This window comes from Malaclemys terrapin, chromosome 7 (assembly GCF_027887155.1).
Source record: "Malaclemys terrapin pileata isolate rMalTer1 chromosome 7, rMalTer1.hap1, whole genome shotgun sequence".
In the NCBI taxonomy this organism is placed as follows: domain Eukaryota; kingdom Metazoa; phylum Chordata; order Testudines; family Emydidae; genus Malaclemys; species Malaclemys terrapin.
Genome location: NC_071511.1, coordinates 14,318,975 through 14,331,985, shown reverse-complemented (window position 1 = coordinate 14,331,985; position 13,011 = coordinate 14,318,975). Strand labels below are relative to the sequence as shown.

General features: G+C 43.4%; 1 protein-coding gene across 3 annotated transcripts in view; it reads left to right on the top strand.

Annotated features, from left to right (window-relative positions):
• The window catches only part of IL5RA (interleukin 5 receptor subunit alpha), a 31,162-nt gene that overhangs the window by 11,837 nt on the left and 6,314 nt on the right, over positions 1-13,011 (top strand). For all 3 annotated transcript variants that reach the window (XM_054033303.1, XM_054033301.1, XM_054033304.1), the window contains 3 exons: positions 1,009-1,154; positions 1,908-2,043; positions 9,071-9,179. In XM_054033303.1, the coding sequence (XP_053889278.1) occupies positions 1,009-1,154; positions 1,908-2,043; positions 9,071-9,179 (391 nt within the window). The remainder of the gene's footprint in view (positions 1-1,008; positions 1,155-1,907; positions 2,044-9,070; positions 9,180-13,011) is intronic.

The following is a 13,011-nucleotide window of genomic DNA, read 5'->3' as shown; positions in this document are numbered from 1 at the left end:
CCTGATAGGTTAATTTTCCTTTTCTTAATGTCATCCCTTTACTCCAGTTTATACCCCCTTGATCCTCTTATATAATTCCTCTCCCATCTTAATTTTTACAACCTTCACTTATTTATAGACTTATGACATCTCCTTTCATATGTTGCTTAACTAAGAGAGACATATTTAACTTTTTTAACTTACATATTCAGTTTCAATGCTCTTCTCTGAACTTCTTGCAATTTTTCAGAAACTTTATGGCAGCATGGTGCCTGGAATACACTGAAGTATTGTATTCCAGTCACCATATTACCAAAAGGATGTTGAAAAACTGGAAGGTTTTACAACACAGATGGACTCAGGAGGACATATAGAAGCACCTTTGGCACAGGAGAGGCAAGATTTGTGTGTGGAGGGCAGCCTCCATATACACAATTCTAGGGGGCATGATCCAACCCCTAAAATAAGGCAATATGAAATGATATATAGTGGCAAAAGCTTAGGGTGACCAGATGTCCCAATTTTATAGGGACAGTCCTAATATTCGGGGCTTTTTCTTATATGGTCACCCCCCCCCCACACACACACACTGTCCTGATTTTTCATATTTGCTGTCTGGTCACCCTACAAAAGCTGATGGAGGCTAAGGAGAAAAGGGGGAAAAGGTTATAGCAACAAGCCCTATTTTGCATGAAAAAAATCTCCTTACTTCTCTTTGAGAATAATGAATTTTACAAGGGATGAAATAATTGAAAGGTTTTTTTTTCTTTTTAAATCTTGTAAAGGGTTTTAATAAAGGAGGAGAGTTACTCCGTAATTGTTGATATATCAGTGGCTTTAGCTACTTTTCAGTATTTGTTTTTCCACTGATATATTCAGTTCTTTTAAACCCCTTCCTATCATACAACAAACTCAAAGTGAAACTCATGGGCTGTAAATTCAACTAGATCCAAACCATAGCCAAACTTTGAACAACCTCCTGCCAAGAGACTTGCTTTATTGGTAACACACTGGTATTTTATTTTCTAGAGAAAGTGAATCCTCCCAGAAATGTCACCGTGTCTTTAAAACAAAACAACCTTCTGGTCACGTGGGAAATGCCAGATTCTTTTTTCAAAAAGGAATGTTTTGAATATGAATTTAACATCTACAACTGGAAGACAGGTTACAAAAAGGTAACTGCTTGTTAAAAGTTGAGGTATTCTATATAGAACTTGTCTATGAATTGTCTTTCTTATGTCTAGAATAAGTCTCATATGTAATCTAGTGAACAAGTCTTCTGGTTCATGGACATCTTTTGAGTTTCAAATTATGCATGTAACCAGAACTCCATCTACCATCCTCTAAAATCTACAGATCTAGTGTCAAATCTTAGTCCCACTGAAATCAATGGCAAAACTCCCACTGACTTTAATGGGCCTAGGATTTCACCCCTAATTTTTAAATCAGCTTTCTTTTACGGAGCATTTTTTTTTTTGTTTTTTTGCCTACAATGAATTATACCCACATGATACTTGGAAAACACTAATGGAACAATTTAAAATGTTCATCAGTTTTGGATGCTCATCTTGATGCATCCAGGTCCATTCTGTCAAAGGTACAGGTGCTCCCAAAACCAGTGAATTCTTTTGAAAATTTTGGCCTGAATGAATTGCAGGTGAAAAATGGTGGATGTAATTAATTGTGGGTGCAAAACTGTGCCCACAAATATGGAGGTTTTGTGTGAAAATCAAGTCTTTGGCATCCACCTGTAGGCTATTAAAACTAATTTAAAAGAAGAACAAACAAATTAATCAATTTGTAACGATGCTTATATTTATGCCTAAAGCAAATATTGTAAAGTTTAGTAACTGTAGCAATTTAAGTGTTGTTGTCTTGACCTTATTAGTCTTAAGAAATCTATGACAGAGTTGTGTTGTTTTTAACAGACATGGGAAACGAAGTTAAATAGTTTCAGTTTAAGGATTGATGACACCTGCAGATATTCCATAAAGATAAGAGCTAATCATCAATCATGGTGTAGTGAAGGAATTTGGAGTGAATGGACTGAATCTGTTTATATTGGTAAGAATCAAAATGTATTTGTTGTCTAATAGTTACTTTAATACATATGTTATTGAAGGCCAAATTCTGTTTAATCATGAGCATGTACAGCTACCATTAACTTCAATGGAAGCCATGCAAGTGTATCTGAGGACGTACATTGACTCTTTAATTGTTGCTACTACTTGCTATCTCTGGATAGTCCAGAATATAGGTTCCATTCATAAAGAAACTTGTGGATAAATGAAACATTTGTTTGAAAGAACACTTGAAAATAGTTTAGATCCCAAATTGAGGTTTTAATCAAAAGAATCAATAAAAACAGCTTTGTAAAAATAAACATGGTGTTGTGAACACAAATGTAATTGTATTGCTAATACAGTAACTCCTCACTTAAAGTCGTCCCGGTCAACGTTGTTTTCATCGTTAAGTTGCTAATCAATTAGGCCAGGTCTACACTAACCCCCTAATTCGAACTAAGGTACGCAACTTCAGCTACGTGAATAACGTAGCTGAAGTTCGAAGTACCTTAGTTCGAACTTACCTTGATCCACACGCGGCAGGCAGGCTCCCCCGTCGACTCCGTGGTACTCCTCTTGTCTAGCTGGAGTACCGCAGTCGACGGCAAGCACTTCCGGGTTCGACTTATCGCGTCCAGACAAGACGCGATAAGTCGAACCCGGAAGTTCGATCGCTCGCCGCCGAACTACCGGGTAAGTGTAGACCTACCCTTAGGGAACATGCTCGTTTAAAGTTGTGTAATGCTCCCTTCTAATGTTGCCTGCTTTGTCTACTGCTTGCAGGAAGAGCAGCCCATTGCAGCTAGCTGGTGGGGGCTTGGAACCTGGGTAGACCAGCAGCCCCCCTATCAGCTCCCCCTATCAGCTCCCCGCTCCCCTAAGTTCCCCGTGCAGCAGCTGCCTGCAGTTCAGCTGTGTCCCTTCCCCCACTGCCATGTGCTGCTCCTGCCCTCTGCCTTGGAGCTGCTCCCCGAGACTCCTGCTTGCTGTGTGCGGGGGAGGGAACGAAGAGGGGGGCTAATGTCAGGGTGTCCCCCTCCACCTGCTCCTGCACCCCGCGTATCCAATCTTCCATAGAGAAGGGGGGACAGACCAGGACTCAGGACAGAGGGAGCTTGCAGCCGCATCTCAGCAAGCTGATCTAATTAACAAGGCAGTGTGCTTAAGGGAAATGCTCATATCTCCCTCCATTCCTGCTGCCTTGTGTAGAGAGAGAGTTAACCCTTGAGGGCTCAGCCAATTGCTAGTTCATCATTTAGCAGTAAGGGAAATATCCCACGCTCTGACTCCTCCACCTCAACCAAGCTTCACAATCATCATCACTGGGTACCAGTATTAAATTGTTTGTTTAAAACTTATACTGTGTGTGTGTGTGTGTGTGTATATATATATATATTATATATAATATAGTCTTTTGTCTGGTGAAAAAAATTTCCCTGGAACCTAACCCCCTCATTTACATTAATTCTTATGGGGAAATTGGATTCGCTTAATATCGTTTTGCTCAAAGTCACATTTTTCAGCAACATCTCTACAACATTAAGTGAGGAGTCACTGTACATGAGAACCAGAAGGTGAAACTGACTGGTTCAAGTTTTAGAGCTGGTTGAAAAGGATTCATTGAACTACACCCACAATTCTCTTTGAAGTTAATGAGGGCTGTGCATGCTTGGCACCTCTGAAATCAGGGGAGTGTATAGAGCTCCCTCCTGCCTACTGATAGAATGTTGGTAGCATTGGCTATGTCTACACATGCAGAGTTTTTGCACTGTCAGTTTCAATGGTGACAGTGAACCGGTGAAAGAAAAGCGCTGGTTTGTGTACTCACTTACTTCTACAGGCATCAGAGAGTGTTTATATTTGCAGCACTTCCATCAACAATGAGAGCAGCTATTCCACAGTGCAGCTCTCTCCATTTTGACGATGGGTCTTGTGCGAAGGTGGGGTTGTGATCGTGGGGCTTCCTGGCTCCCTGCACAGCCTCCGCTCCCCAAACACTGATCAGCTCCAGTTGCTCAGCATTGCTCCAAGCAGGGGATCCTTTGCTCCAGGGAGCAGGCATTGTCGCCTGGCCAGATGATAAGAGAGCACTTGCAAGAAAACAGGGAGGAGAATTTCAAAGTTCCCGGGGCTTTACAGGGGGAGGGGTGGATGTCTGTTTACCTGGCGTCACAGCAGCGGAGCTGCTGCCAGAGTGGTCACCTAGGCACTGTGGGATATCCTGTGGAGATGAAAAGCTGTGTAAACAGGAAGAACGTGCCTTCAGTTGCACATCACCGCAAAAGCATCCCCGGTAAGAGCTGGACGCCTCTCGTGGAGGTGGTTTTCTCTTTGTGGTGAAACTTCTGAGTTTTACTGCAAAAAGTCATGGCTAAGTGTAGATGGTCCCATGGTTTTTGCGCAAAAAAGGGACTTTTTCCACTTTAAATGGCAAGTGTAGACATGATTGGTGCAATACTATTTCAGAGAAATCAATGCCACCTCCTAAATCTACCTCTTGTAGTAATCTGCAGTGTCCTTAGGTGTCTCCATATAATTACTAGCCTGGGGCAATTTTGCTCTCCATGTGAAATATGACAAGATCCTAGCCTGAGCTGGCACAGCTGGGTCTGACATGCATCACACCTGAAGAAATCAGCATATCCTGCTAGCTGTTTACTTCTTTAAATTTGACACATACCTGTCATCGTCCCCCCCCCCTCCACATATGTGGGTGCTGGTGTGCTAATGTCAAAAGTCAAAGCAAATGGTGAGGTCACATACTCCTTATTAGAAGTTACCTGAAGTCCCATGGGATCTGTGAAGGTTAGTATCTTTGGAAGGCATTAATTTGCCTAGATCTGATCCACTTGATACTGCCTTTCCTGATTGCTGAACATGTTTTCATAGAAGTAGCAGTTATCTTATCATGACACATTATTGACTGTTTGTACTCAGCCATCCCCCTCACTCTTATCTTTGGAGTTATATTTCTTTACTTCCTGATTTTCTTTAAAAAAAAATGTTCTTCACTTTGCTCTTCACTTTACCAAATTCTTCAACGCCCTTATACCTATCTAATGAACATTAATGTGTTAATCAGCCTACATGGCTCTAATGCATTCGCTGGGTACCTTTACCCAGCTCCTGGTAACAGAGTGTCCTTCAGAAATGTGGCCACAGCAATGCTCTGGTGCTGACCAAGCTCGGCTCACAAAATGAAGGAAGGCAGTATAGGCAGGGCCAGTGCTACCATTAAGGCAAATTAGACGGTTGTCTAGGGCACCAAGATTTGGGGGCACCAAAAAGCGGTGCCCCCAATTTTTTTTTACAGCATTCTTGGGCTGGGCTGCCGGCGATGCGCTGACACGTGCGTCTCAGACTTCCTCTCCCAGCGCAGCGGCCGCTCCATGCAATTATTGTCATTGCTGGCGGGGGCGACGTGCTTGGGGAGGGAGCGTAGCAGAGGTGAGCTGGGGTGGGGAGCCCTGCGGCAGCTCCCCCCTGCCCTGAGGCATCCCCCCCCCCCCCGCAGCAGCTCCCCACCCCCCTGGCGCCCCCCGCCACGGCAGCTCCCCCCCCTGACCTGAGGTGCGGCAGCTCCTCACCCCAGCTCATCTCTGGGTGGCGTGCTCGGGACGGAGGTGGAGCAGAGGTGAGCTGGGGTGGGGAGCTGCCGCACGGCTCCCCACGGGGGGAGGCACCTCAGGGAAGAGGAGGGGAGCTGCTGTGGGGGGGGTGCCTCAGGGCAGAAGGGGGGGGCGGGGAGCTGCCGCAGGGCTGGGGGGGGGGGGGAGGCGCAAGATGGAAGTTTCGCCTAGGACGCGAAACTTCCTTGAACTGGCCCTGAGTATAGGGCTGCTTACATCGGCCCTACTCTGTTTCCATGCTGCGGAAATTTTCCCCAGCCCTTTGTGACTCATTTATAGGTCCTATAAGCCAGTGGTTCTCAAACTTATTTGATTGCACCCCCCTTCTTTGTGTCTGTAGGAGTTTACAACCCCCCACCCCCGCCCCGCTTCTGGCCCACAAGTACATATATGGCCACCTTAGCTCTGAAGGCAGAGCGGGGAGCAGTGGCGGGGCGTCTAGCTCTGAAGGCAGCACCACCACCAGCAGCAGAGCAGAAGTAAGGATGGCAATACCATACCATGCCACCCTTATTTCTCCACTGCCTTCAGAGCTGGATGCCCAGCCACCAGCCGCTGCTCTCCTAAAGCTTCTCACCCCCCTTTCCCGGAATACATTCCACGCCCTCCCAGTTTGAGAACCTACTGGAGCCAGGGTCAAAATTTGCCACAGTCACAATATCTGAGTTGCCATGGTTAAGGCCCTGTGTTAAGTTCTTTCAGCTGCCATTAGATTCATAGATTCTACGACTGGAAGGGACCTCGAGAGGTCATCGAGTCCAGTCCCCTGCCCTCATAGTAGGACCAAATACTGTCTAGACCATCCCTGATAGACATTTATCTAACCTACTCTTAAATATCTCCAGAGATGGAGATTCCACAACCTCCCTAGGCAGTTTATTCCAGTGTTTAACCACCCTGACAGTTAGGAACTTTTTCCTAATGTCCAACCTAGACCTCCCTTGCTGCAGTTTAAGCCCATTACTTCTTGTTCTATCCTTAGAGGCTAAGGTGAACAAGTTTTCTCCCTCCTCCTTATGACACCCTTTTAGATACCTGAAAACTGCTATCATGTCCCCTCTCAGTCTTCTCTTTTCCAAACTAAACAAACCCAATTCTTTCAGCCTTCCGTCATAGGTCATGTTCGCAAGACCTTTAATCATTCTTGTTGCTCTTCTCTGGACCCTCTCCAATTTCTTCACATCTTTCTTGAAATGCGGTGCCCAGAACTGGACACAATACTCCAGTTGAGGCCTAACCAGCGCAGAGTAGAGCGGAAGAATGACTTCTCGTGTGTTGCTCACAACACACCTGTTAATACCTCCCAGAATCATGTTTGCTTTTTTTGCAACAGCATCACACTGTTGACTCATATTTAGCTTGTGGTTAACTATAACCCCTAGATCCCTTTCTGCCGTACTCCTTCCTAGACAGTCTCTTCCCATTCTGTATGTGTGAAACTGATTGTTCCTTCCTAAGTGGAGCACTTTACATTTGTCTTTGTTAAACTTCATCCTGTTTACCTCAGACCATTTCTCCAATTTGTCCAGATCATTTTGAATTATGACCCTATCCTCCAAAGCAGTTGCAATCCCTCCCAGTTTGGTATCATCCTCAAACTTAATAAGCGTACTTTCTATGTCAATATCTAAGTCGTTAATGAAGATATTGAACAGAGCCGGTCCCAAAACAGACATTAGCTGGGCCCTTACTTCTTATTTGAAGTATGAGGAAATACTGCCTTGTCTCAGGTAACACACTGTGGTAACTTTGGCAAATGTTGACTCTGCAGAGGCTAACTGGGTAAATCTTAGTCTGCTTGTCTGTGGAGAACTTATTAGACCTGATCTAGCCTATGACAATGAACTGTTTATGCGTCAAGTGAGTCTGCAGCGACAAACTGGTTTCACATGTGTTTTGCAGAACTTGAACTTGCAACCTCATATGTTGCATCATTAATTAATTGGAAACATGAAACATATTCAAACTGATGAAAAAACTAAAAATGTACTTAGATGTCTCACCAGGGTCATTCACTTAAAACCTAAAAAAAAAAAAAAACCAGTGAAATTCCCCACAACAAACTGAATTCAGTTTCAGTTAAGGTTGCTAGGTTTCTCTTATTTACAAACAGCAATTTGCATTCCTGATTCCTGCCTTATCTTATGGCTCTTTAGGATCATGGGCAGCCAAAATAAGACACAGAAGCTTCAGGGCTACTCTAGTCTGTGCTGGGAACCAGGAATAGCTCACTCCAGTTTTAGGACTAAGAAAATGTAAATGCGTCTTAGGGCCACTTTCCACCCCACCCTCCCAGTCTTGTACTGAGCCTAGCTTGGCCTCAGGCCTCATTTTCTTGGAAGTATAATTGTAACCAGAATTTTTAAAAAAATCTATTTACATCAATGGCGGTAATTAATATGCACAATGTTAGCCCAGGTCGCTGAGCTGCAATGGCACAGGACCCAATCCTGCAATCGTTTCTCATGTGAGCACTCCATACCCACAAAAGTAATCCCAATGACTACAGGGAGACTACTCACGTAAGATCTGCAGGCTTAGACACTTAGTCCTTCATTCCCCAGAAAAGAATCTGTTCCAAAGGTGCATATTATTTCTTCTTGAAACCTGAGCATTGTGCTGCTCACCAATTTGTTAGTCTCTAAGGTGCCACAAGTACTCCTGTTCTTCTTTTTGCGGATACAGACTAACACGGCTGCTACTCTGAAACCTTTAAAATCTAAAATCTAAAATCTAATCTAGGAACACCTTTGTCGAATAAGAACATTGTCCTTAATGTAATAGGTGTTTCTGCCCCCAGGCAGTTGGAGCAGTGACATTCTTCCTGAGGGAGGATAAACAACAGACTTCAAAGAAAGAGTGGTGGTCTCACTGCATGTTTCATTGGCCATGGCTATTAAGCCAGGAAAATCCAACTCCTGGCTTGAAAGGATTAATATAAATAACTGAAGGGTAGTTTAACGGAAAACAAGTTCTTTGTGACCACGATTATAAGCAAACTGTCTCTTTATTGCAGACTCAGCCATATTTGCCTGTTGTGTGAAATTGCACAACTCAGTATGTTAACATAGCAGGGTGTACTGTACTGATAATGATTGTGGCCTTGATTCATGCCAGTTCTTAGCTCGCTTTCTTTCTTCTACGCATACGTTGAAACCTAGCCATGTGGAAGAAGTTTTTAATGCTGAATTTGCTACAGATTGTTCCCCAGTCATAAGTATAAAATATTTTATATGGAGAGATATAAATTGTGATTCAGTTACATCCATGTAAACCCACTGAATGAAGTTGATGTAGTAAGCTTGGTTCCAAGGGCTTATCTATTAGAAGAATTTTTCCCAATGTGTTTTTTCCAAAGGAAAAAATCTCACCACTTTTTTTTTTTTTTTTTTAATCTAGGAGAAAACCAGCCAAGGACTTCATTAGACTCCAAGGCCTACATGGTTCTCATTGCGCTTATAGTATTCGTATGTTCCATGGCATTGCTTATTGCTATAATATGCAGAAAGTAAGTATTTTTGATTAGACAATAACTAATTAGCATAGATTAAATTTGCACGAGGAATCATTAAATGAATTATTCTGTACTCAAAGGGCTTTTACTTTGGTATTAAACATGATTAATAAAAATCAAGAATATTGATTAAATGATAAAACTTGTTCAGTGAATTTGAGGAAATTTAGGAGAATGCTCAATTTAATCTCAAATTCCAAAGCCATGTGTTGAAAGAGGGACTGAAACGGTCTCAGTGTGAGATGGACTGTCGGGAAGCTACCTTATCTACTTTGCTCAGTCCTCACTAAGATGGACCCTGCTGGCCATTTATCTCCACAGAAGAATGCCACCTTGAGACCCAACAAAAGCTGCTAAGAGAAACCATCTTTCATGGTTAAAGACAAAGGCCAGTATTTTCAAACTTGTGGTCTAAAACCAGGCACCCAAAATCCATATTTAGGCACCTGTACATTTGGCCTGATTTTCACTGACTTCACTGGGAGGCAAAGGTGATCAGCACCACCAGAAAACCAAGCCAGTATTGACTCAGACCCTTAGCATTTAACTATTCTCTAGGGCTGTTTTGGAAAGTATTTTATACCAGCTTCTTTTTAATATTAGGGCCCAATGGATGCCCCTGTAGCCAACCTTCCAAAGACATTGTGTGAACAAAGCCAGAAATATTTTGGATGTCAGTGGCAGTATCCAGAAATCAAAGAAGAGAATCATAAATCAATGATGAAGTCAGTTCATCAATGATGATTCAAAGAATCAATAATTTAATTACAAACTCCTCTTCCTAAGAGATATATCAAGCAGCAACCATCAGGTTCACAATAAAAATGCTCCCAGTAATTTAAGGACTGTCCATGAATCCACTAACTGCCTGTTAATTTCTTTAATGGCTCTTAAATTAGTTGCTCACCTGATGAGTCCTCAGCTGATTTCCTTCCCACAAAGTTTCTTTTGTCAAACTAAAAGCACAGGTTGTGAAAAAAATCACTTTGGGTATGTCTATACAGCTGACTGTGGTAGCACTTTAATGTGGCTGTGTAGTCACTGTTCCAGCGCTGGGAGAAAGCCCAGCGCTGTAAAAAAGCCACTTCTGTGAGGGGAATAGCTACCAGCCCTGGGAGCACAGCTCCAGTGCTGTAGCACTGTCTACACTGCCACTTTAAAGCGCTGAAACTTGCACTGCTCAGGTGGGTGTTTTTTCATTGTGTATATTCCCAGTACAGAGTTAATTCGGGAGTTGGCCTTAATTTCCCTCCTATCAACACACAAAACCCTCCTATCCAGATTTCACAGGGACTTAAACCTGGGCTAGCTGGTATGGCTGGAGGTGTGGGTTAGAATTCCAGTTCCACTTTCACCCAGGCTGGTAATCCACCCACTCTGCAATATGGACACAGGCTCACTCATTTGAGTGCTGATAGTTCTCCATTACCTTCCCACAATTCCCCTTTTGTGCCCAGGACAGACATGTTCTCTCACAATTCACTGGGAAGGAATTAAAGAGTAGGTCATCTTACTTCAGCTCAACGAACATGGGATAGGCCTCTGAAGTCCTAGCCACACACATGCACGAGTGCAGCACCAGTGAGGTATGTCTACACTGTGATAAAATCCTGATGGCGCCAAGTGTCGGAGCCCAGGTCAGTAGACTTGGGCTCAGGCTGTGGAGCTAAAAATAGCATGTTTGAGCTTGGTCTGGAGTCTAGGTTCTGAGACCCCCACGAGGCGGGAGGGTTAAGCCTGAACCCCAACATCTACACTGCAAATTTTATAGCCCTGCAGTCTAAGTCCACTGACCCAGGCCAGCTGTGGCTGTGCAACAGGTCTTTTATTGCAATGTAGACATACCCAGTAACTAGGGTAGGGCTTTGCAGTGTGGCTGCTCACACTTGGGTTGGGACAACATAAGTGCTCAGACCAGGTGCCAATCTGTGCTGTGAAGATATTCCCTTTGTGGTGCAAGTAACTCACCTGCCAAGAGCTGAAATGATAGCAGCATGTACAGCAGTACTATCTCCAGTCAGCTCTGTCCTATTCCTGAGCTCGCTCCCCAGTCACCTTCCCCTGAATGACTCTAGCTGAACCACACTTCAGGGGATGCCAAGCACATTCCAAATCATTTTGTGATGCCGTGTTCAAAATAGGATGCGGAATGTTCCATCTTTTCTCCTTGGTAAGGAGGAGGAAGTGCCTAGGTCCCCTGAGAAATCTCTTTCTTAGGCACCCTCTTTCTCCCCCATTCCCAATGATTCCTTGGCCACACACCTCAGGCATAAAGTTATAGCCCAGCGGTTCTCAAACTGGGGGTTGGGACCCCTCAGGGGGTCACGAGGTCAAAACATGGGGGGTCGCGAGCTGTCAACTTCCACCCCAAGCCCCGCTTTGTCTCCAGCATTTATAATGGTGTTAAATATATTTAAAAGGGTGTTTAATTTATTGGGGGGGGGTCGCACTCAGAGGCTTGTGATGTGAAAGGGGTCGGCAGTAAAAAAGGTTTGAGACCCACTGTTATAGCCTGTACAACAGTGAAAAGACTTCAGTGTGTTTTCAGCATTCCAAGTCTTCCCTTTTGTGACTTGTAATGTTCATCATCATGTCACTAAATAATCAGCTAAGCGCAAATAAGTGCTTTAACATTTACCTTCTGAGGCGGTAGCCGTTTTAGCCAGGGAATGTCTACCAACTACAATCCTGCATGCTAGTCATGGAAGACTTTGAAGGAGCTATCTGTGGGGTATAATTAAGTGCTCAAGGGGGAGAGACATAAATGGGAATAAATTAGTAGCAGAAATTTACTTTAGACAATTTGATCAGAAGGAATGTGGGATAACAAGAGCTTGACAGGAACCAAAAGGGCTTTTGAAAAGGGCAAAGTGATGGTAATGGAAGAGTTCAGCCAACCAGATGAACTGAGACAGTGGTTATAAAATAAAAGGCTCAGTAGCTTAGTGGGGATAGTACAGGACTGCCTCTTCCTTAAGCAGCACACAACAGAGTGAAACAGAAACAGGCCGTTCTCATCTTGACCCGAACCAACACAGATGAAAGTGGTGCAGATGTAATGCTAGCTGAGCATCTAATCAATAGAGATTACCCTAATTGTTGCGCTAAACCAGTGTCATTTCACTTAAATCATACCGGCATGTGATGGAATGGACAATTAAGTCATGTATATTAAGGATATAGTTTTGTCACGGAGATCACAGGATCATGTCTGTCCTGGGCACAAAAGGGGAATTGTGGGAAGGTATTGGAGGACTATCAGCACTCAAATGAGTGACCCTGTGTCCATATTGCAGAGTAGGTGATTACCAGCCTGGGTGAAAGTGCAACATTGAGCCTCAGCATCAAAGTTGGGTGTAAGGATCTTGATATGGTTCCATAGGGGGTTATGGGATTTTAATCTCGTTTTTGGCAGGTTCTGCAGGTCATGGTGCTGTGGGATTCTCATATTTGCATTGACATGATTAAGAAAGTGAAATAGAGCTTTTTTCTGAGCAGATACTACAGATTTTCATTTTGGTGATCAAACATTGTAACTGAGACTCTGATAAACTCAACCGAAGCTTTTGAGTTACTTCTCACTGTGTTTCTGTGGGGACTGACCTGTTTAGCCTTACTTTGTTTTATTTATGTTTATGTATAACTGTGAAGATAATGTATGTGGATTATAAAGTAGCCTCATTATAATGCAGAAATTGTTGTTCTTATGTTTCTTTAGCGTTATAAGATTTTATAAAGTTAGTAGTTGAGAATTAAGTTAATTCCTTTTACAATTGGTTTGGGGAGGTTGAGCCTGTGCAAGCCGTGCTGAAAATCTTCAGCAACT